Below are 27,241 nucleotides of genomic sequence, written 5' to 3' on the forward strand. Positions count from 1 at the left end.
GCTTGGCTTGCCTCTCAGCTCTGGCCACAGCCAGTAACCATTTCCTCACTCTAGCTCTAGCGACTCTTGCTCAGTAATTAGCACAGTGTGGGCGCTGGCTCTTCTGAGAACAATCTTTCTTTCTTTCTTTTTTTTTTTTTCTTGAGAACCAATTTCTTAAGAAGTAGACAAGTGCTGCTACTGCTTATCACTATTTTTTTTTAGATTTTATTTATTTATTTTAGAGAGAGAGAGAGAGAGAGAGAGAGAGAGAGAGAGAGTCCATGCACGAGTAGAGGGAGGGGCAGAGGGAGAGGAAGAAGCAGATTCCCCGCTGAACACAGAGCCTGAAGTGATGCACAATGTGGGGCTCCATCCCAGGACCATAAGATAACAACCCGAGTCATGCAGATGCTTACCCTACTGAGGCACCCAGGCGCCCCTCTCATGGCTAGTTTTAATCACAGAGTCTCTCTTACTTCCTGAATATGCTGGATTTCTCTAGAATCTAGATGACTTACTTTTCAGGGCTTTCATTTGCATTATCAAAGGGTATAACTTCTTCTATACTTTTCTGTCAGCTGTGCATACACAAGTATCAAGGCCAAAGTCTATTTTACTGCGTGCTCTAACAAATCTGTGCCAGGATCCCTCACTAAATTCAGAACATAGGACTCCATCAGCCCTAAGTCACATTTATCACCCTAAGCCCTAGCAGAAACAGCGACAATTTCTACTTTGATGCCATTGTGGGGTAGCCTTCGTGTTTTCCCCCAAATTCAAGTCCATGCCTTTGAGTAGCTACGTTTCCTTCTTTGGAATTATTTTTCCATGAAATCTGTGAGGGGGAAACATTTCTTGTTAATTACATAGCAAAGTATTTACCTGGTGTCAATTATTCAACCATTCTTGTTGAAAGCAATTGAACGGAAGAGCAAAAGTTTAGTACAGATGGTTGGATTCTTATGGCTTCGGGCAAGTACAATTCAGGGCTGATTTAAATAATAAAATTAAGGGCAACTCATTACAACCAATGACCTTTTGTTTGAAGCATAAAATCAGAGATATGCTGGATTATTAGAAATTGAAACAAGAAATGAATCTGTATTCAGCTACAACATGTTCCCTGGGTATTTTTAGGCAAATTTTTGAGAAGTAGGTTCTTAAAAATAACTTTAATCTAAGTAAGTGACTCTTCTTTTTTTTTTCCTTTAAGCTGTCGATGAGCCATCAGAAACCTTATTGTACCAAGGCTTAGAAAGAGTAATGGGAAACCATAAAGATTCTGGCAAAGTTAGAGAAAGCATAGGACTTAAATAGGTAGTCAGAAGTATCAGGATACATCATAGCATTAATAAAATTTAATGAGAGAATTTTGGATTTATAATAGGTATATATAAATTTCTAGAAAGTCGCTATTTCTATTCTGATACTGTATGTCAATAGAGTACAGGCTAATTAGGCCCATATGGAGAGAAATTTTGTTCATTACCCACAAAGTCCAATATCCCTCTTGCAATTATAAATCCGAAGGGACTGGGTGGAGGGAGCTGACCAGGACTGTGGGAGGTACAGCCACTAATTCTTAGCATTAGAAAACTTCTGCACAATGAGGGGAACACAACAGAGAAGTTGACAACATCTGTACGGAATACGGAAAGATGTTCCAAACCAGTGCTTGCTGAAGAGCCTATTACAATGGAGATCTTGTCAAAATGCAGATTCTGATTTAGTGGGTCTGAGGTTCCAACAAGCTCCCCATCTCTGGACCACATTTTGAGTAGCAAAGCTCTAACTTATTGGCACCTTTGTGGGAATGGCGATTCTTTCACAAACTCCTGATGCCATTTCCCACCATGTTGCCAGGGCGCATCACCTGGCAAGCCAGTGCTTGAAACAACTTCAGAAATATTTCAACTGATACTTAAAAAATAACCCAGTCACTTGTCAGACTACCAGGCAGGAGTTGGTAAACTCAAATGCCTACAGATGCTGTCGTGCCCTTGCTTGAAGGGGCAGTGCTGCTCATGCAACTGGCTGCTGCAAATGTGGCCAAATCGATCCCAACCTTAAGACCTCTGCATTGACTATTGAGTGTTTTCTGTCTGGAATGTTCGGCCCCCAAGATATTCCCATGAGGCTCTTAGGGGTCTAGAGGATCTCAGCTCTAATGTCACTTCTCCAAAGGCTCTGGTCAGCCAGTCATTCTCTGACATCACTCTACACAACAGTCTTACGGTACTTAGGCCTTATGAAGCAAACTGGCTCACTTTCTGTCTCCTTCATTTAGAACAAAAGCTTCATAACCAGAGGGTCCTTCCTGGACTTATTTTCTTATTGCTTTATCCCAAGAGCCAACAGCGGAGTAAGAAGTATGGCGCAAAGAAGCTGTTCGATAAATATATGCTGGAATGAATGAACTGTTTAATTCTAAGAAAAGAGAAGCCAAGAAAAGAACTCCAATGGCAATCTTTCATTTTTAAATGTTGGCAGTAAATTAAAACACAGCAAACAAACAACTGCCCCCAAACCAACTGTATGTGCCAAATCAAACACACCTGGGATTGGGCTGTTTTGCATTCCCAGATTTAGCCCATTATACTATTAAGCCACATCAAGTCTTGGCATAGGGGCAGGAATGCACAAAAATCTGATGCACTAAAAAAGGAAGGGACCTGAAGTCTGAGGGAAAGCATGTTTTTGTGTGTCTCCTGAGTTCCCTGGGATGCTGTGCATGTACCAAGTTTTGGCGTCTTTCTAAGAAAGATGGTAGCTCTCAACCTCCATGGCTGCTCTGAGAACAGTGATGAAAAATGTTGGTTTATAGCAATGCCTGCTTTGCGAATGGATAAGCTCAGCTGAGAATGAGTAGGGGGAAGAGAGTGTTCCCCACATGATCCTATTTTTTCTTTCCCTACAATTTAGGCACAACTTCGAATTGCACATTGGAGATGCCTGGGCTGCCAGGTACAACTGCGTCCACTTGTCATGCTGCATAACAAGCAAGTGTGCTTCTGTGGATACCTTGAACGGAGTGCATTCTGCGTAGGCTGGGTTTGCTGTGTGTGTGTGTTCCATATAGGCATGTGTATGTGTGTAAACACAAAGAATTTGAATGGAGTGACTCCAGACATGGGCCAAAAAGAATCAACGTAGGAAGATGTCCTACCCTCTCAGCCATCATTTTATAGAACTTAAAGTCTAGGATTCAATGTGGAATTCTTACATGCTTCAGAGTACATGCTGGGACAAATGGCAGGAGGAGAGTTGGTCTGAGACCTACATCCCTTCTCAACTCACTCCCCCACCCTCGTGCACATGGATGTGGATCCCTACTCCATGTCCAAGTTCATGACCCAAACAGCAGTCACTCCTTGGCCACCCTTTTGGCCTAAGGGTATGCACATGGCACATGTATATGGGTGGAGAGGTCTGCCCTTGGGAGAAGGCCTTGGGGGTAGAGCACCTGGAAACCACTTTAGGCCTGTGTGGGCAGGGGACACTGGAGTCTAGAGTATCAGGAGGGTGTTCTAGAAAGGAGTCTCAGATTCTAGTTGGCGACATCCCTTTGGGTCAGTGGATGCTTATCCCATGAGGAGAGGGCACAGCTGGATGAGGATCAGAGTGAGGTCCTCTAAAGTGGGGTGGGGGGGTCAGAGCAGCCGTCATTCTTGCTCAGTCTAAGGTTGGTACTGCTCGAAGGGCAGAGTGACTAAGAGGTAGGATTTTATTCCAAAACATAAAATGGGGGCGCCTGAGTGGCACAGTAGGTGAAGTGTCTGACTCTCAGTTTCAGCTCAGGGCCACGGGATCGAGCCCTGAGTTGGGCTCTGCACTCAGTTCGGTGTCTGTTTGGGATTCTCTCTGCCTCTCTCTCTCTCTGCCCCTCCTGCTCGTGCTCTCTCCCTCCCTCTCAAATAAATAAATCTTAAAAAAAAATGTCAAGAGATAAAATGACCTATTTAAAAGGTTTTCTCAGTAATGCACATATTTCCAAGATTAAATCTGGAGTGTTGATGAAGCTTTGCCTAAAATAGACACCAGGCCAGGACTATCTTTCCTTCTGATGATTTCCAGACCTGATTAATGCACAAAATTAATTTAGAATGGAAACAATATCCTTGTGCAATGTGTTCAACTTATTTAAAAAGTCATTATGTGTTAAAAATATCTTAATATAAAAGAGTGTAGCTCGTACAAAAGTTTGAAACCAAAACAAGTTTAAAGAAGAAACAGAAAAAAGACTATCCAATTTCAAAATAAAATTAAAATAAAACCCAGCAACGTAATGTAGTATCTGATGACTCTAGGGCACTCATCACTTGCAACATAAACATGATAGAGACGTAGGGTGAGGCTTCTTTTGAGCCTGGTGTGCCTAAGATTTGGTTCTCTTGTTACCTTCTTTCTGGCTGAACTTGCCAAGAAATTTTCCTCTTTAAACATACTTTGATCATACACTGCTTAACTCAGTGGGGATCCTTGACAAACGACAGCGACCCACCCCAGTTCAGTTCTCTCTCTGAGATTCTATTCTATCCAATAATAGTCTATTCCTAAGTGTATATTCAGGCAATGAGAGTATCTGATGACTTTAAATTCTGTATCAAATCTTGATGCTGCTGAATATTTTCATGTTAAGTTTTCTAAGATTTTTTAAAAATATTTTATTTATTTATTTGAGAAAGGGAGAGAGAGAGAGAGAGAGAGAGAGAGAGCGCGAGCACAAGTGGGGGGAGGTGCACAAGGCAGAGGGAGAAGCAGACTCCCCCCGACTAAGCAGGGAGCCCGATGTGGGGCTTGATCCCAGGACCCCGAGATCATGACCTGAGCTGAAGGCAGATGCTTAACTGACTGAGCCACTCAGGCATCCCAAGTTTTACAAGATTATTATCAAACCCCAAACTTCAGATTTTAAAATCCTTCTGGATAATTCCCATACACCAAAGAAGCTCTTTGGGCCAACAGGTTCCAGTTTGAAAAACTTGCAGTCTGACTCTGGAAAGCTTGGACATTGGGATCTTCATCCACCCCAAGTCCTCCTCCTCAGCATTGTGAGGACAACATGGGATGCTGTAAAGATCAAGGGTGTAGAGTTGTGGGAAGGCAGAGCAGGGCTGGTCTGGAGTTCAGACACTGGGCAAACACTTGCTCAGCCCACCAGGGGACTTATGTGCCTGCTTTGCTCAGATTTAAACCTACTCCGAACTTTAACAGCTATTTGAAAAGGGAAACAGCAATGACAGTCAAAACATGGAGCAACCGGTACAAATATGAAACAAGGGAACCAACCAATCAAACTGGATACCTGGGGCCTAAGAGCCACTCGGCAGCCTTGGCTGAGAATGGATATTAAATTTAAAGATGCCAGGACTTCACCATACCTGTCCTTTTTTACATCATGCTTCACCAAAAATTCACAAACTAAATATGGGCTGCATCCTAGCAGTGATGATTATAATAATGATAGCTAACATGCACAGAGCTCTCCACCGAGTGCCAGGTGCTGTTCCCATTTTATGGCCCAGGGAGGTTACGGGATTTGCTCAACATACAAAACTAAGTAGCCTAGTTGGTTACTAGGATGAGGCAGTATCCAAGTCTAAGCTGTCTCAATTTCTGGGCTTCATGCTGCCTATATTCTATGGACTCCTGCTATAATGGTACTATCAGGGCAATATTCTATCAAAAATACCTTTCCCTTTAATTATCCATTTCAGTGGAAAGAACTGAAAACAGAAGACATTTTAAGATTATTTGGTTTTAAAGAAAATTTTGGCAGCTTCAACCTTCTTATTTATCACCCAGGCTGCTATTAGAACGAGCAATGTTAGACACATTGCTTAAAATGCAGGCCAAGGGGCAGCAGCAAAGCAAGGGGCTTGGAGGCGCCCAGGTGATGGGGAGGCCGGCGGGGGGATACATATTTGCCATGGAAAGTTCACAATGTGAATATTCCGTCAGTGGGAATTAAGAGTTGTCAGTAAAATACATTTCCTTTTAGGAGAATCATACTGATCTATTCTATACACTCTAAGACCACAAAGTGGGCAACAGTCATTTGCAAAGCTTGCCAAAAACTGTTTAGGTCATACTCAAGCATGGGGAGTTCTAGTTCTGTATAAAATGACACTTTAGGAAAGATTAAGTCTGTAACAATAAGGTCTCAAAACAAAACTGGCCTTGAACCACAACTACAATGTGGCTAATGTGATGGCATTCATTATTCTCTGAAAATTCTCATTTTAGGGTTGGGTGGCTACAAACACAAACGGCTTAATGACTCCTAGGAATGGACTGATAGCACAAGAATGTTTTTTTTTTTGAGTTGCTAGGCAACAACTGAAAAACAAATGTCCATGTTCTGAGATCACTGTGCCTCCATTCTCCCCGTGGGCAGCCTGAGCGCACTCCCCTCGGACCACGCAGCTGTGATGCTCATGGTGGGTAGTGGCCAAAAGATGGCAATCTGTGTCTCAAAACCACACCAGTTTGTTGGCTATGTGGCAGCCAAGATTTCTGGTCAACTAAAGTTCTATGGGATTGCCACCATTTTACCTAAATGAAGTCCTGTATCTCCAAGTGTTCCTTTCTGTCCTTTAATACATCATTTCAATCGACTTCCTTTACCTTGGCTTCTCCTACGTACCTAGTAGAAGTCTGAATTCACTTTTATGGGCAATTTTAAAATCTGGGAAAGTGGAGACTCCTTTCCTGAGAGTTATTTCTTTGTTTCTGAGAAACAGCCTGCACTGGGAGAAGGCCTACTTCATGTCACCTTTCTTAAGGACGAAGTTGGCATCACACTTAAGTTAGTAAGTCAGCTTTCTTTGCAATACTCTTAACTATGGAGTCTGTTCTTTTTGAAAAAATAAACGACGGCATGTATGGTTCTAAAATTAACATCACACATGTAAGTACACACTTACTTGCTAGAAACCTGAACTCCCTTCTTTTGTCCTAACTTTTTGCCCACCCCACCCTTAATTCCATCTCTGCATCTCAGTATTCCATCTGTCACCTTCCCTTCTGACGTGTGCTCAGGGCATAGAGAGAAAAACGATAAGGCAGTGATATTATGTTCATTTCTGGAAAGTTCCAAGCATAATTTAGTGCTTTAAGAACTCCCATCCCTTCCTCCCCTCCAGAAAACAATGAAATGGAAAAAACATCCAGATCTATAATTTGAATCAGGCCCCACCTTCATGGGCAGGCTGGCCGAGACTTACCTAAATGCACTAGGTCAAAGAGCACGGCCTGAGCAGTACTGTTCACCATCTGAAGCGGAGACCAATCCACTCCAGGCCAGTTGAGAGTGGGGATCCCGAGTGCCTGGTACATATGCACCATACGTGCATGACAAGAGGTGGTTTAGTAACTGCCATTTCTATAGCAACCCACACACACTCCGCAGGCTGTGTTTTGGGAAGGCAGTTAAAACTGGATTCTACAATGTAGCTTCACTTAGAAGATGCTTTTATTTCTGTCACCTCGTTAGGATGAGAGTATTCAAATCCAGTAATAACCCAAGTCATCTTCAAACAGCAGAAACTTATCACGTCCAGGAACCGAAATGTTGATTTCTTTGCCAGTTAGTTGGTCACTTTAAATCCAAACCACTGACCTGGTTTGCATGCTCAGTAGTGACCATTCCCCAGGGCAACGAGTCAGATCACAGTCTGACAACCCGAAACATTGGACAACCATCTGCTGCCCCAGTTCTAGGCGAGAGGGCAAATGCCTGTAAAAGCAAGCTGACATAATCATCTCCTACTGCCCAGAAAGCCTCAGCTAAGATGCATTCACCATGACCAGTGAAACTTCATGTGCCAGACGGGGGAAGGAAAACTGCTTCCTTCAAACTGCACCCCTGCACATGAGTGATGAGAACGTGTGTCTGTCCACATTAGCCCATCCCCTGCCCCGGGCCTCCATCCATGATTCAGGCACTGGCATGCTTCTACTTTCCAAAAGAGCACAGTTGGAAGACTGCAAGTTCAAGAAATCTGCTCATTCCTCAAAAGTAAAGACTTGTGCTCACTAAACAGAGTCCTCCCTTGCAAATCAAGGGCACAAATCAAGTGGCACTTTAACACGGTACTGACATGCAGCAGAGGTTTGAATTCTAGGATATGCAAGCTGCACTTCTTAAAAAAATTATTTTTATGGAGAGTGCACATAACAATGAGTCAGTTCAAATTGCTGTAACACACTAAACGAAATCCAACTTTCTTTACTTATGTTCTAAGGGAGTGCTAATCTATTAGGTCATCCTCTGATGAACATGTGGGTTGAAGTATAGAGATGCTAATTTTCATAATGGAAAATTTTTGGCTTGTTCCAAAAGGAAAGAAAAAAAAAGACCATTAAAAAAAGAATAAGAAAAAGAAAAAGAAGACAATGGTGATAAATGGCAGCATCAAATATTGATTCCATTCTGATGGTGTTTAAAAGGGAGCATCTCTAGGTCCCTCTCATCAGAATAAACTTTCAGTCATCTGGCAGTCATAGATTGAAGTATTTGAGGTAGTGTTAAAATGTGGATTTATTTTTCAAATAAAAGTCCCATGGAACTAAAAGCAATTTCATCTTTCTTTACAGAGTTTGAAGTCTTGCCCTATAACAAAGGCGTTACCCGTCTGAGCGTCAATCCTCACTCCTAGCAAAATGCTGAGGGCTACCCAGGTGGCAGGAAGTAGCACACTGTGGCTGTGCCAGGCACCCCCCCCCCTTCAGCCTTGCAGAGCATGAGCGCAGAATCTACTTTCTAGTACTAGAATGGCAAGAGCTTCCCTGTTGAATGTCTTCTAGATCAAGGATCACAGAATTCTTCTGTATGAGGTGAGACAGCAAGTATTTTCAGTTTGTGGGGACACCCGGTCTCTGTCTCAGCCACTCAACCTCGCCGATGTAATGAGACAGCACTCATGGAGACCATACACAAATGGGTATGGTTGTGTTCGTGTCTTAGTCTCTTTGGGTTGCTATAAAAATAGTAACGTACTAGGTGGTTTATGAATTACAGATATTCCTTGCTTATAGCTCCGGAGGCTGGAAGTGCCATCAGAATCAATGTCTCATGAAATCCCACTTCTTGGTTCTCAGATGGCATCTTCTCTCTATCCTCACATGGGTGGGAGGTCTCTGGGGCCTCTTTTACATGGGTGCTAATCCCATTCATAAGGGCTCCACCTTCATCACCTAAACATCCCCCAAAGGCCCTACCTCCAAACACAATGGGGTTAGGATTTCAAACATATGAATTTTGAAGGGGAGGGGGGGATGCAAACATTCAGTCCATAGCATCCAATACAATTTTATTTGGGGGTGTTTACATTTGAATTTCATTTAATTTTCATTTCCCATGAGATATTCTTCTTTTGATTCTTTCTTCAATCATTTAAAAATGTAAACACCATTCTTAGCTTTGCTGTAGTTTGCCAACCCCGATTTAGGTGAACAATTCTTAATGGATTCACAGATTGCTGTATCTGGCTGTTAAACAGTTTGGAACTACCATTACTTTGATTTGCCTCAAAAGCAGATAATTTAAAGTGTTAAAATGGTTTGAAGTGATTATTGTGTTTGAGTTAATCATAAAGAGCTGCTAATTAGTAAGCAGTGTTTTAAGCTTAAGATGTGCTCCTACTCTTTTCCTGATCTGATAATTCTGCCTTGGGAACTTTTTATTTAACCAAGATAACTTAGTTTCTACTGAAGTAATGGTATTATATTGATTAACTATAACAAAATAAGAACCCTAGTAATAAAAAAAATAGTAAAAAAAAAACCCCTTATGAAATATGTAGGCTTCTATTGAGTTTAGGAAGTTCAAGAACATACGGTTTCTTTGACATATCCATCAATCTTAAAGTTCTCACAAAACATACTTTAAGTCATTTGATTATTTTTGAATGACTATCCAAATGTTGGCTTTTCTGTGTTCACATACAAGTTGTTATAGCCAGGAGTTTGGCAGCTACATTTCTCACAGCTGATGCTAGGTTAAAGAGACCATTTAAGTGAAAATAGATCGTGGACAAGGTTCCTGATGACAAAAGGCTCCATGCCGTGGGGATTATTTTCAGGGAAGAGATGGAGAATCAGATAACTTACATTTCAGAGGCTTCATCGCAATGCACATTTCTTTGTTTTCACGGACTTCTGTATCATTTTAATTTCTCGTTGCTTCTGTCATAAATGACCATGGACTTAGAAGGCTTAAATCAATCCACCTGTATTCTCTTATAGTTCTGGAAGTCAGAGTTCTGAAGTCAGTTCTGCCGAGCTGAAGTCAAGGTGTCAGCAGGATTGGTTTCTTCTGGAGGCTCCGAGGAGCCTCTGTTGCTTTGCCTTTTTCAGCTTCTCGTGGCTGCCTCTGTTCCTTGGTTGTGGCTCCTTCCTCCATATATTCAAAGTACACAGCTCTAGTCTCTGCCTCCACCTCCCTGTTGCATCTCCTCTGGTTCTGATTCCTCCCGTCTCCTTCACAAGGGCCCTCGTGATCACACTTTGTGCCCCTCTCTCTGTACGTATGTATACGACTGTCTTCTGCGATAGTAATCATTTTTAAGTACAAATGTTACTTCACAATAAACTGTCCAGGTAACTAAGAAACTGCAAGTTCCGTTTATATTTCTGGTATCACTGCAATATGTACAATGTAAGTGAGAGGGGTTACATTATGGTTTCGGGGATGGAGAAAGGGATTTGAAAAGAGAGATCCCGCTCACAAAATGGGACAAGCTTCGGGGACACCTTAGCATAGACGGGGAAAGGGATGGGTAGGCAGTTTGGTGTGGGAGCAAGGGTGGTGGCGCAGAAGACAAGTGGCTGGATATGAGGCAGAGTGACAGGCAGTGGCTGGCTCTGAAGACATCTGTGTGCCTGAGGAGTGTGGACTGCTGGAACTGGCCAGAAAAGAGGGAAGTGTCTGAACCAAGGCAAGAGGTAACATAGAGAAGGAGGGGAGAGGGGACCCCTGAGAAATCCTGCTCTGACAGCAACATGTCTTTGCAGGGAACCAGATGTGGCTGCAGGCAGGAAGGTGAAGCAAAAGAATAAAGTGGGGAGAACTCTGAGGTTTCTACTTGGATGGTCTGATAGGGGACACCCCTTAACTCTTCTGAAGAGTGGGTGGCAGGAAGCAAGATCGTAGCGGGCTAAGAAATGGAAGCAGCACATGGAGAACAATCTTTCAAGAGATCTGGCTGAGGGGAATCTGGGAAGTGGTTTGGAGGGCACGGTCTGTGAAAGCCTTCTACAGGATGGGGAGACTTCTGTTTACTTTTTTTTCCCCTCTGTTTATATACTCTTAGGGTGTACTTGCTTTGTGCTAGGTGCTACACTTAGCCTCTTATAAGCATTAACTCATTTTTTCCTTGGCATGGTTCATTTTTTGTCTCAATTGAGCTAGGTCATGGTTCCCAGATATTTGGTCAAACACGTACAGATGTTGCTGTGAAGGTATTTTTAAAATGAGATTAACATATAAATCAGTAGGCTGAGTAAAGTAGATTTCTCTTCATAATGTGGGTGGGCCTCATCTAGTCAGTTGAAGGCACCAAGAAAAAGACTGACTGCCCCCAAGGAAGAGAAAATTCTGCCAACAGCCTACCTTTGAGCCCAAGGTGAAACATCAACTCCTCTCTGGGTCTCCAGGCTGCTGGCTGACCCTGCAGATTTTGGATTTGCCAGCTTCCACACATGTATAAGCCAATTCCTTAAAATAAAATACACCCCCGCATCCCCCAACACACACACCCTATTGGTTCTGTGGTTCTGTTTCTCTGGAGAACTTCGTCTAGTATCTTCTTTGTAACAATATTACATATTATTATTATTATCACCCCCATTTCATAGTTGAGAAAACTGGCACAAATTTGCCCAGGGCCACATAGCCAGTGCGTAGCAGAGCTGGAATTCCAATCCAGACCCCTTGCTCTTGACCACATGCCATGCTGCTGCTCCAGAGCATGGACCTGGGCACATTTGGGGCCAACTGGGAGACTGAAGGAAGAGAAACAATATAAAAGGAATAAGAGCCTCAACAAATGCACGTCTTATATGAATGAGAAAACAGGCACGGTGATTTGCCCAAGGTGGGACTTACAGCCTTACAAGGAGCAGACCCAGGTTTTCAAGATACAGAATGCAAGCTGTCTCCCTTCTTCCTACTTTCTCCCGTGTTCTTCTGCGATTCTCCCAGTCACGCCCCTCTCAATCTATCTTCTCCTGGGAAGTGTAGGGCTCCTCATGTCCTGACTAGGTTGTAGAGGGCACACGTCAGTGATAGCCTGTCTATCTTAGTGAGGGATATGTTAATACAGTGACACTGTCCATCCATCAATATCAAGTTTAGTACGTCTAGTAAAATCAGTGAATTCCACACAAAGAATTATGGCTTCTACTAGTAATTATTTGAAAAGCAAAATGAACCAAAGCAAAACAAAACAAAACCCCACCAAACCCCAGACACCCAACAACAGTCATTTATTTTCAAATATAAATTCCCAGAACTATGATTTGACTACTCAAGGAATATAGGTATCTTTGAAAATACATTTGACACTACACATCTCCCAATAATCTTTATGCACAGTCTAATACTTTAAAATTCTGGGCTAGGGGATCTGAAAGCCAGTATATTCTTTTTTTTTCTCTTTTAGGTTTTTATTTATTTATTGAGAGAGAAAGATATATATAGAGAGAGCACGAGCAGGGCAGAGAGGGAGAAGCAAGCTCTTCACTGAGCCAGGAGCCCAGCGTGGGCTCGACGTGGGGCTCAATCCCAGGACCCTAAGTCATGACCTGAGCTGAAGGCAGATGTTTAACCAATTGGGCCACCCTGGAACTCTTGAAAACAGAATTTTTAAGCTTGACTTTCAAGGTTATGGAGTACGGAAGGGGGAATGAAGGTGGTATGAAAATCTAAGCACACAAGCATGTGCGCCCATATTGTTGTGAAGAACATCAACAATAAAACTTCCTAGAGAATAAATTAGAAAGACGTATTAAAAGCTTCAGAATTTCATATTTTTTAATTCAGCAGGTCCACTTCATATAAAATTTTATCCTAAGTAAATAAGTATGGCTGCACCTAAAGATTTAGCTGCAAAGATATTTATCACAGCACTGGTAAGAATAGTAATGTTTTGCTCTAATTATAGGGAACAGAGCAACCATATTATGACACTTCCACATAATGAAATACTATGCAATCATTTATTTTGACATTGCAGACTCACAGTTGATGCTATGTAAGGACGTTTATGATAGGAATGTGATTTTTAAAACAAAGTTAGAACACCACATGGCATATAATCCCATTCCTGTTAAAAATATATTTTTTGGAAGGCACCCTTTCTAAGAGGGCCCCAGGGATCCCCATGTGCTGGTGTTCACACTTGTGTGCAGTCCACCCCACCCCGTACCTGTGTTGGGCCCTGTGACCAAGAGCATATGGAAAGAAGCGATGGTCTGTCACTCTGACATTAGATTATAAAGGACTGTGACTTCCATTTTGCCCACTTGTGCTTCTGTATTTTATTTTATTTTATTTTATTGTATTATTTTTCTCTTGGGTCATTTGCTTCGGTGAAAGCTGCCATGATGTGAGCAGCCCCATGGAGAGACCCCTAATGGCAAGGAAGTGAAGCCTCCCACCAACAGCTAGTAAGGAGCTGAGGCCTGCAATAGCTTTGTAGGATTGGAAGTGTGGTCACCAACCCCCATTGGACCTTAAGATGAACACAGCCCTGGCTGACAGCCCAACTGCAACCTTGCTGGAGGACCTGACCCAGAAATCACCCAGATGGTGTCCTGACCTTCCAGAAAATATTAGATAAGAGATGCTCACTGTTGTTTAAAGCTGCTGAGTTTCGGAGAAATTTGTTACGCAGAAATAGATAACTAATGCATATGTGCATAGCGAAATAACTGGAAGGATATAGTACAAAATACTATAAACGGTTTCCTCTAGTCGGGGGGGATTATGGGTAATTTTTGTTTCTCTTTTGGTACCTTGTTGGCCACGTTTTTCTTTTTTCATTAAACTTAAAAACCACATGACCAAGAGAGACCATAGACCTAAAGAATAAAAGGATAAAGATTAGGGGAGCCGATTGTAGCTCTCATAACCTTTAAAGATTCAAGTAAATGAGTTTAAAGGTACAACAAAACCAAAAAAAAAAAAACCCTCCAGAGAGCCTGCCTGCTTGGCACAGTGGCCTGAGCTTCACCTGCCAGAAACCATGCAATGCGCTGTGTGCAGCAGCATTCAGGATCTTTCCAGGAAGGGAGACTTGTATGGGCTTCTTCAAAGGAAAATCAAACAGTAATGAAGTCTTCTGCTAGCCAATCACAGGAGTCTTGCTTACCCAGCTTCTGGTCAAACCGCCACGCCGCGACATAGGCATTGTGCCTCAGACTGCTCTGTGTGGCCAGGGGCACGGTGACATAAATGGGACCATCCACCAGCACTGGCGTTCCATCGCTGCTGAGCAAGTGGACGCTGACAGCTGTGACTGGGGTCAGGTCATACCTGGTGCCGTTTCCTGGAAGCAAGAGGGATTCTCCATCACACGCGCAAAAGGGACCCACGTGGGGCTCCTGCCACCGTCTGCAGCTACCATCCACTGAGTACGGTACCTCCATGCCGGGCACTGTAGTCAGCACTTTACATATATAAAATCCTCACCACGCCCTTTGTAAGGTAGGTAAAATCCACATCTTACATGTAAAAGAAAAAGGCTCAGAGAGGGTGGTAATGGGAGCTGGCCCCAAGGGCATGGTGGTCTGTCTGGGATCCAAGCTCAGGTTTGCCAACTCCAGCTACACAATGGTGCTTTGCTTTCATAAAGGGGCTCAAAAGGAAAAGACTCATCTATAACATGAGAGGAGGGTATGTGTAGAAATCCCTGCAATCAACTCCGAGACACAGTGAACCCCATGCACATATTAATAACTTGGTAGATCCCCATCATGAAACCAAATGTTTTATATTAGAGGCTGCTTTAAAAGAAAAAGAGAATTTTTTCAAGGAGTGCTTCACAATCCTAGCTTACTTCTACTAAAAGTACACTACTGAAAACTTGGACTTGAAATATTTATGAGTTATTTTAGTTGCCATTGTTATTTTGATCTGTTTAAAAGGAATTTAATACATCAATTATTCTACATTAGAGGCCTTTTATCCAAGTTGATGCTTTAATGACTGCCTACTTTATAGATAGATGAGGGAATGCTTATGACAGCGATATTATATTTATATACTTAAGTAATCCATTTTAGAACATTTTTTCTCCATTGAAATATAATATCACACAAAATGTCATCTGTTATAATTTTAAAACTTGAGCACAACGACAAAAGCACAGTGATAAAAAAAATTTAAGCTCCATTAGAACATAATCTATAGGATTTCTTATTAAGCTACTTATATACTTACCTACCCATCAACTACCTGAGCTAACAGTGAACCTCCACTTAGGGCTAGATGTAAACATTTAAAGAAAATCTAGCGAATTTTAGAGTTTCAACACGAGTTATAGCTAAACCCTTCGTAGAGCAATTTACACATAGGTCATGACAGCACTACCTTTTACAATTCATACTCATCTTTGAATACTCATCATCTGTCATTGCAGGAAAACACATGGTAATGGGAATTCCATCAAAAGGTCCACGTCGGAATCACAGGCTCAAGTTCTGAAATCTTTTAGTCTGGTCATTTCACTTTAGGATAAAGAAAACCCAAACCCAGTATTTACCATATTTCTGGCCAAACCATCTTCTGGATTGAGAGCTGAACCTGCCAACTACCCAAAGGGCACACAGAAGTAAAGCCAGGTCTATCATCTACCTCTCTAGGTTCTTCTGTCAGACTCTCTGGATGAGACAGAACTGAAAACCAAGAGAAATTAAGCAACTCACTAGACTTTGTATAAAGAACTCAGAGATAACGTTCTCAGCCGCGGAGGGTGCTGCAGATTTCAGCAAACCCAGGACAGGATGTCCGCAGAGGGAAGCAGCAGGTAGACTAGGAAAGCATTCCAGACTCATCATCCATCCTTGCCTCCCACTTAGCTCTGTCTCCAGATTTCCACTCATCAATTGTCCCTTGCTATTTTTTTTTTCTTTTTTCTTGCACATTCCTGGCCCTGGCAGCCCGGGTTCCAGTACCAGCCAGATGCACCGCTAGCTGCATACATGGCCTCAGGCAAGTTACTTTGCCCCTCTGGGATTTGTTTTTCTTATCTGCATTATCTGAACTAGATGCTTTCCTATGAGCCTATGGAAAGAAACAGACTCAGCTATAAACATTCAGAAGTAAGTCACAGCCTTGCAGAAAAGGACTTATTAATTTAACACAATATACATTAGGTTCACCTGGTTTAATGTTCTTTGAAAAGCTCTCCGTTGGAAGACACAGCAGGCAGTGATACCTCTTTTCTTGAGGCTTCTTTTCTCTTTCTCAGGACCCACTCCTACTCTATGCCTTCCAAAACACTCTCGCTCTACCCTCCCACTTTCATTATTCTGCAACGAGTCATACTTTGACGGGCTCAATTGTTTCCCCTCCAGCCCTGGTTAGAAGACTGCAACTCCACACAAAGCACTGAGTTCTGTATATAATGAGGTCTTTTCCTCTTGTTCCCTCTCGATGTTAACAGGCTCCTGTCATGTCCGGATGAGGACAGGTGTCAAGGCAAAGGTAGCTGGGTGAGGGGGGAGCGCCCCTGGACCAAGCTTAGGAGGCCTCTGACTGCCCTTGTAACATGAGGGGTTTTGCTCACGTAGCATCTAGGCTTCCATTTGGCTTTGCATTCTGTTACCGACTTCTCTGGACGTTACTCATTTTGCAGACTCATCTCTGTCTTCCTGGAGTTACCAGCAGAAGTCTTTTCTTGTAAACCCCTTGGGAATGCCAGAGGACAGTTGTATGCTTTCTGAGCAACTAGAGTGGGGAGTGTGATGCTGTGATGCTTGTGTGTGTATGAGGAGGTGGACCCGTGTGACACCAGGAAACTATGGAGCAGGTTGGACGCAGGTGAACAAATGAGAAAGTGGCCCAAATCTCCAGCTGGCTGAATTGCTCTATTTACAACTCTGGAAACTCCTCTGAACTGGACATAACCAAGAACACTCCAAGGAAACCGGCCTTCACAGCCCTTTCCAATTCCATCTGTGGTCTCCATTCATTTTCGCTGGGCTCTAGTTACGGCCTGCCATCTCACACTGGTATGTGTGGGCCAGGCCATCATGCAAAGCTGAAATCTCTTAGATGCATTTTATAAAATGAGAGGCAAGCAAGTGGGTATGGGGCAGGAGGGAGGGAGTGCACCGTGTGAAACTGGGTGAGATGTCGGGGTGTAAGTGGAGCCCATGGTCCCAGAGCCCTCATGGGTGTGAGCCAACACGCCGCAGGGTGGCCACCTCTCCTGGCAGCACTCAAGGGAGGTCTGAGTCTTCTTCCCACATCAGCTGTCAGTTATTTCAGCGGGCAAGAAGCTGCACGTAACCTTCTAAAGACCTTCCTTCTTCCCTCTGAAATAACAGAGTGATTTTAAAATAAAACAAACTCCTCTAAAATCAATAGTTCTAGGTCTTTGGTTCTCTCTTCTCCATCATCTCGGATGTCATAATTTATTCAAGAGCTCTTGGAAGTGGGGCACACAAAAATTAATGAGCCCTGAGGAATAAGATTGTCCCTCCCAGTTAGGGTTTTAGGGTTGTGTGCCATTTGCCGGGGAGACTGGGTAGCAGTTGCATGATGGTCTCAAAATGTACTTTTTCCTATTCCCTGAAATAGAACTTTTCTCCTAGGCCTGTACTTTTAAAGTAAAAGTCAGTATTTTCCCCCAATCATGTTTACTTAAAGTGACTACCAAGCATTTTTTTTTTCTCTGACGGCCCATTACCAATATATTAATTGCATCTTCATCACGCAAAAACTGAAGTAAGAAGAAACATTTCTGAAAGCAGGTGCTACAGATGGATGAAAAGTGAGTAACTTTAAATCACCAGGTCACCTTGATCGGTCACCAGAAATTCATCAGCATTCTACAAAATGGATCAGGTGCTGCAGGTGTAAAAGTTTTTCCAGAAGGATCCAAGGTCCGTTTATGCAAAGCTCCGGACAAGTCAGGGAAATGCAATAAAAGTGTTTCTGGGGAGATGCAGTCACCTCCCTCATCCAGCAGGATTTAGCCCAGAACAGCTTCTGGTTTTCCAGCTTATGTTGTGACTAGTCAGAAGTGTTGGAAAAAGAAGAGGGGAGACAAGAAATGACTCAGGGCTTCAGCATCTGCCACTTTCCAGTCCCTAGGACCAGGGACCACCGGTAGTGCCAAGTGCACTGTTGGCTGCAAACCAGTTTTTACTGATAAGGGATTGTATGTATTTTCTGGCTGCTGGCTTTTAGTTTCTCTGATTTTTAAGCTCTATGTGTCATGCCAGGATAGGGTGACACCGACTGAGCTGAATAGAGGTCCATCAGGAGAGGATTCAAATCAACATCAAAGCCTGACCACTGTTTGCCAAGTCGAGGCAGAGAGAACAGCACAGAGAATGGGAAGATGTGGGAACACGCTGGATGGGCACAGATGATCGAGAGCAGAGGCTCCCACTCCTAATTGCTCTGATTCCTAGAAATGACATCCCCGACGTCCCCACCCAGCTGTTGACATGTGGGTGGGGCTGTGCAGGCTGTGAGGGAAGCCACACAGCAGCTCCATCAAACCCACTTCAGGGCCAAGTGGGGCGAAGGGCAGAGAGCCTTATGCTTGGGGGAAAAAAATCCATCCCAACTTCAATTAAAAGCATTTCTCTGAATTAAATATATTTAGTCTACCAAAGGGGATCTCAGATGGTACATAAGGCAGAAGGGCTGAAGGAGACGAATGCACTCAGATGCCCCTCCGTGGTGCTGTAGACCGGAATCCTTCGTGAACACAGTTCCAACGCACTTGCACTTCACAACTCCGGTTCTTCCAAGGAGGACTCACGCTTCCAGCCACGAACAAAGATCCACACACCGAAGCCCCAGCTGAGAAGAAAACACACTCCAATTACCTGTTCCATTTCCATCCAATCCTCGCAAATAAGGAAAACTGTCCACCTCGGACGGGGAGCTGGCGGCGGTGAGGAAAGCCGTCAGGTCACTGTAGCTGGTGTTCTCAGGCAGCCGCAGAGCTCGTCTCTGGAAGTGGACCCGAGGCTGTGGCCGGGCACCTGCAGAGATTAACTTCTGAGTTACCTCCCGAAGGAGCAGTAAATCTAAGGCAACCAGGAAGCGAGTCTCCCTGGTTCAGCATGCCTCCCCACCCCCTCCCCCTGGCCCCCCCCATCTCCGCCCGTCCCCCAGTCACTCCCCCAGTCACGCAGGGCACAAAGATGTGACAACATGCTATTATGGGGACAGAAATAATAGCCCATTGTCACATTTGTTTTGACACAGGATGTTATTTAGGTTTTTAACAAAACGCTTTCCGAGTCCTATTTGTGAGCAAGCTTTTCACTGCCCAGCATTTGCCCATTGGGGGGGGGGTGTACCATTTTAGGAAAGGGCGTCCGCATAAGCAAACGGAGCCGATGACAATTCATCTCTTTACAAAAACAAAGCAAGAGATACCCTTTGAGACTGTTACAAACACCTCTTTCATCTTCTGGCAAAATCTGGTTTAACTCCACAGACCAAAAGCGAAGCCAAGCATGGGAAATAAATGTGCGGCCTGGACAAGAATTGTAAGCAAGTGCCCAACAGTAAATGAACACTCTTCCCTTGGAAGAACCTGCCACGTGGCATCCAGGCTCTCTGGTGGGGTGCACGCTATTCGTCCCAGATTATGTTGTGCATTTTAAGATGAGACTCCTGAAATGACGCAGAAATGTTCCCTTCACCGCACGCTGCGTGCAGAAGGCCAGGTTGGGCTCATTCAGGCAGTCATCCCGTGCCTGTAGTTTGAGTTTGTGCTCTACATTGTTGTTTTGACTGCAAAACCCGGACCTGTTTGTACCGAATGCTATGGCGACAGTCGCAAGGCGTAAGGGTGCTAAGTCACTTTGCACAAACACAGCAAAAACATCCTCTGGACAAAAGTTAGTAGAAGTGGAAGTCATAGCACTCACACACTTCTGTGAATGAAAACTGTGGTTCCTGAAAAGCAAGGATCCGCTCTGGTCACTGCATATCCTGCCCCGGGGGGTTGTGGTTTCCCCTGTGGTCAGCTGGAGGCTCCCTGCCCCCAGGCTGTGGCTGTCTGGGCGCAAGGGGCAGCCCCGAGCTGCCTGCCCTGGGATTCCTTTTAACCTGGGATCAGAAACTTTTTAGAGGGGAATAAACTCATCCATAAGCATAAGGGAGTTTAAGGGCCCATAGGATTTCTCTTCCTACAAGTGAGGCCACAGACACCCAACAGACGTGAAGTTTGGGGGAGGCTGGCTGGACTGTGAACAATTGAGGTGGCAGAGAGTCAGACGCTCCCCCTACACCTGAAAATCTCCTGGTTAGAGTTCCCAGAAGACACAGGCTCCACTTTCGGGCCCCGGGGAGCCAGATGCCCAAAGTTATGTCTTCTGTTGCCTCCACTGAGATTAACTGGAGGAACACGTGGTCCTGTCTCAAACCAGTGCTAATCTGTACCACAAAAACACCACCTTGGGTGCACTAGCATCCAAGGATCTGTCTTGGTTCACTCCCAGCTCTGCTCAGTCTGGTCTTTTCCTTTGATTTCACAGAAGACTGATATCTTCCTCCTGTCACCTCCTTGGTCTGCACAGAATCTGGACACCTCGTGCCCCGTCCCCCAGGAGCACCCCATGCGAGGAGCAGTCTCCTCCCTACTGTGCTCGGAGATGGAGAGTCAAAGCCAACCTTTTCTTTTCCACCCCTGTGAGATGGGAAGGCTGAGATCTTTGCCAAGGCTCCTGTGGCTGGAAGGAACAGACCAGAGGGCTGACAGGTGAAGGGGAAATCACATTAACCCCCTCACCGAGTCTGGCCTGGAACGTGGAGACCCCAGACCCAGCTGCTCCCCAGTTCTCAGGGGCCACTGGGTATCCCTCCTTCCCCTCTCCCTCACCCCTCTCTCTAAGAGGCATGCAGCCTTCTCTTGTTCTCCAGCATATCATGCATTGCAGTGAGAGATGCATCTCTCTCCTCTCCACACCCCAACTCCCCACCCCTGCTCCCCACCCTCCCTCTGCTGCCTCCCCTTCTGTTTTTTGTGGAGAACTTGGTCACGAGCCAGACATCTGGGGTCTATCTGCTGTGGCTGGTGGGCGGGGGGCACAGAGGGGCGATGCCTGGGGCAGGTTCGCTAGCAGGGGATGTGGCCTGTCCAGCCCATTGGACACATGCTGGGACCAGCAGCACATGGATCCCTGTCTGGTATGGGGCCAAACACACTCCCAGACACAGAACAAAGGCAAGGCCTCTTTGCCTGCTGAAATGACCAAAGAAATCTCTGAGGAGTTATGTAAGGGTCGAAGCTACGCCAAGCCTCGGTGTGAATGAAATCCAAAGTGCCCGAGTGGGGCTGGGGAGCGGTTATGTCCTCAGGCCTAGCTTCCTAGATCAGTGCTGCTTGTTGGATTTCCTCAATTCCGGGACGGGGTGTGATTGGTCCCTGGGGATGGGGGGACCGAGAGGACAGGCCTAGCTAGATCTTCTCTGGATGCCCGTCCCACATTCCCCACCACAGTGGGTTTTCAAACTTTTTCTGTTCTTCTCAGACTCGGCTCCATCTCCATGTCTAGATGTTCAGGTTCTCCGTTCCTGAAATCATCGGTTTACCACCTCCTGCCTCCGTACTTCAAAATCTCTGTCTTCCCTCTTCTCTTGTCCCTTCTGTCCCTGCTGTCATCCAGGGTCAACCCAAACCTCTATCCTAAACTTCTGCTAGTCATACTGCAAGACTCGGCCCCACCAACTATTCTTGCCTTTGTCAATCATCTTTCTCTACAAGCTTTTCCTACACAACCAACAAATATACCCATTTCTTCCTCATCTAGAAAAACATGACTTTCATGCTGTTATCCCCATAAGTGAATGCCTCCTCTCCTTTCCCCCAAGCCCCAGCGATCTGGCTTTTACCCACAACACACACCGCCCTCGGAAATGTCAATGGATGACTGTATAATCTGCAAACCCGTGACTATTTCTTGACCTTCCTCCTCACTGACCTCTTCACAATGGTCAACACTGTTCACCGCCCCCGCCCAGGAACCCCTCCTGCTTGGCATTCACAGTCCTGCACTCTGGTCTCTCGAGTTGGCCGGCTTTTTCCTCTGCAAGTATGTTTTTTCTCCTCCCACCTCCGGATGAAACAGTTCCTAAGGGGCTGCCTTGAGCTGCCTCCACGGTTTCTGGCTCTTACCTTACTGACCCCCCACCATGGTGGCCTTCCTGTTCACCCCAGTGCTCTTCAGAGCCTCATGCCTGCATTTCCTCTGCCTTCCAGACATCACCACCTGGATGCCTCACAGGTACTCCAACACCATCCTCTACTTTCTTCCCACTTAACCACACCCCCATTCTGCCCAATGCCCACTCAGCTTTGGCTCCAGGCCACCATCATTTTCCCTATTATTCTGAGCATCCACTCACTGCCAGGACTGGCCAATCTCCTCTCATCAACATTTCCTTTTCTGGAATCATCTTCTTCTTTTCTGCCTCCACCCTACGTTACCCTGTGTTACCCCTTGCCTTAACTGTGTCCCCAGCCTCTCCCCCTTTGCCACTTCACCTGCTGACACACTGACTTTTCCAAAGTCATTCTGGTCACATCCCTTCTTTGCTCAGAGACCTTCAATGGATCGCCACCACTTAGCAAATTAATGATGGCAGTGACAATTACAGACCAGTACAAACCCCAACTACTACAATCCCCATCCTGTGAGAGATGCAGTTCAGTGCTTTAGAATTTACAGTTCTTTTTAGGATATTATTTATTTATTTGAGAGAGAGTGTGAGTGGCAGGAGGAGAGGAGGGGGAGGGACAAGCAGACTGCACTGAGCACCGAGCCCAATGTGGGGCTCGATCCCATAACCCTGAGATCACAACCTGAGCTGAAACCAAGAATCAGGTGCTTAGCCACTGAGTCACACAGGTGCCCCTACAACGTTCTTATATACATGTCATTTCACTTAATGTTCACAACAATCTTGTGAAGAAACAACCCTCCTCTTTACAAGTGAGGAAGTGGAAGCCCAGAGAGGTTAAGGGACCTGTCCATAGTCATTCTGTTACTGAGGCAGAAAGGAGTTCTTTCACTCCTAACTTGTTTCCTCTCCTAGTACATCATACCTACCTCAGAAGACATGCTCTGCTCACTGCCAATTGGCTCTCACCCTCTGGCCAAGCAGGACTGCACAGCTCTGTACCTCCACACATATTTTCATGCCTTTTCCCCAGTCTCTATCTGCACACCCTACACATCATCCCAGATGTGCCTTAAGTGTTACTTCCTCTACGGAGATGTCCTTGATCCCACCCCAACCTCTAAATGCTATTTGTATCTTTCTCCTGCACTGACTTTTTTTTAAAGAAAGTATTTTATTTATTTATTTGAGCAAGAGAAAGCACGAGCAGTGGGGAGGAGCAGAGGGATCAGGAGAAGCAGACAGTCAAGCAGACAAGGGCTTGATCTTAGTACCCTGGGATCATGACCTGAGCCTCTTAACCGACTGAGCCACCCAGACATCCCTCCAGCAGGGATTTTACTGTGCCTTGTATTATGGTATTTGGAAATGTGCATCTCCCTAATCTGAGGCACCATGGGAAGAGAACATGGAGCAGGGGAATCACTTAGTTCTACACTTAAATCTTTTTTTTACAATCTTCTTTTTGAGTGACTTTGGGCTTCAGGTTCTTTATCTTTAAAACAGGTAGGAATCACACCTGTCTCATAATGTGGTTGCTGTGATACTAGCTCAGAGCACACATGTCTGATGCCTAGCAGTGCCTCCCGGGACATCATAGGTGCAGGGTAAACATTAATTTCCCATCTCCTCCCCCCTTTTAGATGGAAGCAGGTGTTCTGTAGAACACATCGTACCATGTCCTATACACGGCTGGTGCTCCACAATATTTACAGAACTACATGTAAAAATGAGCTGTACTGGGCAGCTCACTAGGTCCAAAGAGTGATCTGTCTTAATTCTGACTGGGTCAGGATTCCTCAATCTTGGCGCTATTGAACATCTCAGGCCAGGTAATTCTTTGTTGGGGGAGGGGAGCTGTCTGTGTACTGCGGCATGTCTGACAACATCCTTGGCTTCCATCGGCCAGATGCCAGTAGCAGCTCCCAAATTGTGGCCGCCAGAGAAGTCACCAGACATTGTCCAATATCCCTGGGGAACAAAAGTTGCCCCAGACTGGGAACCACTGCACAAGACACTCTGAGCATCCTCACCATGATCCAGACACCTACGGAGAGTCTCCTCCGCAAGGGGCACTGGGCATGTGAAGAATACAGGGACCAAGGCTCCACGGATCCGGGGGCTCAGGGGTTAGGGAAGGCATCATGGGAATGGCTTAGTTACCACAGTGCTTGGTGGGTCAAAACCGCAGATCTATGTGGAAAAGCCCAGAGGGAGCTTCAGGAGAGAGCCCGGTGGGTGGCATCCGGGACCCCCGCTGGAGGCAGAGCAGGGGTCAGCGAGCCGGGAGGGCCTGGAGCCAGGCGCTGCAGGGATGGGCCCAAAAGGGTGGCTTTGGCTGTCACCCAGCTCTCACAGTGGATGCAGGGGTGGGGGTGCAGGGGTGGGGGTGTTGAAGGGGTGAGAGGTGCGCCGGGAGGCTGTCATGGGAAACGAGGGGACAGCGGCCTCGGGATGGAGCCCGGAGGTGGCTGGGCAGCAAGGGCGGGAAGAGGCCTGAGGGGCAGGGAGCTGATGAGCAAGGAGCCCCCTCTCCCCCCAGGACGCCTGGGTCTGCGCAACGCGGGGCCTTCGTTAATCTTGAGACTTAAGTTGACCACAAAGGCCAGTTCCATTGGAAAAATGTGTGTATCATGCACCTGCTGTGTCTGAAAGGATTCTACATTATTCCACTTAGATGAGAGAATAGGTTTTGGGTGTGTATAATCAAAATTTAAATACCATATCTACAGAGAAGAAAACAAGTGGGCAATCTTTTGATTTTCCTAGGAAAACTCTCATTTTCCATGAGTTTATTCTATTTTACTTGGTTGAAAACATTTCAAAAGAAAAATGACCACTGAAGCATGAAGCATCTAACTAATGAGAACAATGGGCTCCTTCCCCTCTTCATCCAGTGGCCTTCAGTCTTTGAAAGCTTTTACTTGAATGTCACATAAAACCAAACAATGGGGCGTTATCACCTAAGACTATGCACGTAAAGTGTGAAGCTTCATCACTGAACTGTCATCATACTACCTACCTTTCCTCAGGAGCGTTTGACACATTATAACATCTGAGCAACAGCTAAAATTCAAAGACTTATAGTACTTACATTTCTGATCAAGTAAGAATTTATTTTTCTCCTCTAAATCCACCAAAAAAATTATAATTTATAAATTCACCTACACTTGACCAATCTGAGAACAAAAATTTAATATAGCCTTTATAAACTCAGTTTTATATTAATTTTATAGAACAGAACTGCAAAGACCAAAAATTATCTACATATGGCTTTCCTTCCAACTGGTAAGAAAACATGGAACATCATGCAGTGTTATTACTGTCATGTCTACAGGGAAAAGCACGAGTAGCGATTATTACACTCATGAATGAGGAAACGCTCAGTTGGTTAAGCATCAGACTCTTCATCTCAGCTCAGGTCTTGATCTCAGGTTTGTGAGTGAGTTTAAGCCTGGCATTGAGCTCCATGTTGGATGTGAAGCCTACTTAAAAAAAAAATGAGCAAAATTTTGTAATTTTAAAAAGCTGGAATGCAAATGAGATTTTAGGAAAGGAGCAATGGTTCTCAGTTTTTGGTTATATACATACAGGAGGGAGTGAGACTGAATAGATTAACTATAACAAAAACTGACTGAATGGGGTGCCTGTGTGGCTCAGTGACTGAACATATGCCTTTGGCTCAGGTCATGATCCCGGGATCCTGGGATCGAGTCCCATATCGGGTTCCCCATAGGGAGTCTGCTTCTTTCCCTCTGCCTGTGTCTCTGCTTCTCTCTGTGTTTCTCATGAATAAATAAATAAAATCTTTAAAAAAAAACCTGAATGATTTATGCCCCTATAATAGGACCATGCCTCTTGCTCCTTAGAGAGAAAGAGCTCTTCAAGTACTCTTATGGCACGTGTGTGTGTGTGTGTGTGTGTGTGTGTGTGTTTGAACTACATTTTTCTTAAAGCCACAACAAAGGACATAATTGATCAGGGTGTGGGCAATCTATACAGAAAGTTGCAAAGTGCACTTGTTATTTACACTTTAAAATTTTTTATGTATTCAATCATTCAATGAATTGCTCATTGAACCTATCATAAGGGAGGCATAGGGCCAGGCCATGGAAGGTTTTAAGATGAAGAGGACATGCTTCTTACTTTCAGATTTTAAAATTTTAGTTGGGGAAATAAGGTATAGTACCAAATATGGGAAAGGGCATTATCATAAAAAGATACACAACCCCCAGCTGGAGGGTTGTTTTAATCCACTCTTGTGGTTACTGATAAGGTCATGAAGGGCAATGTGGGAGATAGGGATGTATCAGAATGCAAGGATGGGAGCCAGTGGGCATGGAGGCTGCAGGAGTGCCTGATTCTGGGCTCAGGGCAGCTCTGGGCAACACAGCAGGGGTCTGTAGATTTCACTCAAATGCAGTGTCATCAACATGACTCCACTAATCCCCCATCTGCTTCTCTCTGACCTGCTACCAACTGGTCACACGTTCTCTTCTCTTCTAACCTGGGCTCGCAGGGTGCCTGGCATGATCACAGACCCTCTGCACCTCATAAGCACTCAGCTGAGATTCTTACTTCTTCTGCATTCTTAGCTCGATCCCAGTAAAAGGAGATAACTGATGGCTTCACACTTTCCCTTCCAGCTGGGTCCCAGCCCCTGGCCACACTGTGAACTGGTTACCCCTGCATTGGGGGTTACATGATTGGGGGCAGCTGAGCTTGAAGGGCAAGGCACTCACACGAATCGTACCTCTAGGGAAGATGTAGGAAAGACCTCTTGGAGCATGTGGCCTCAGCTGGCCTTGAAGTCCAAGGAGGGTGTGAAGACAGATTGGAAGGGACACCCAGATGGAAAACAGAAAAGGAAATTCAATT

General features: G+C 44.9%; 1 protein-coding gene across 2 annotated transcripts in view; it reads right to left on the reverse strand.

Moving 5' to 3' along the window:
* Nucleotides 1–27,241, reverse strand: part of FAM171A1 (family with sequence similarity 171 member A1) — a 128,532-nt gene that overhangs the window by 15,418 nt on the left and 85,873 nt on the right. The window contains exons 4-5 of one of the 2 annotated variants that reach the window (XM_055332760.1): nucleotides 19,054–19,212; nucleotides 14,358–14,534 (exon numbers count right to left, since the gene is read on the reverse strand). In XM_055332760.1, coding sequence (XP_055188735.1) covers nucleotides 14,358–14,534; nucleotides 19,054–19,212 — 336 coding nt within the window. The remainder of the gene's footprint in view (nucleotides 1–14,357; nucleotides 14,535–19,053; nucleotides 19,213–27,241) is intronic. The other variant, XM_055332761.1, reaches the window with a different exon arrangement.

This window comes from Nyctereutes procyonoides, unplaced genomic scaffold (genome assembly GCF_905146905.1).
Source record: "Nyctereutes procyonoides isolate TBG_1078 unplaced genomic scaffold, NYPRO_anot_genome, whole genome shotgun sequence".
Classification (NCBI taxonomy): Eukaryota; Metazoa; Chordata; class Mammalia; order Carnivora; family Canidae; genus Nyctereutes; species Nyctereutes procyonoides.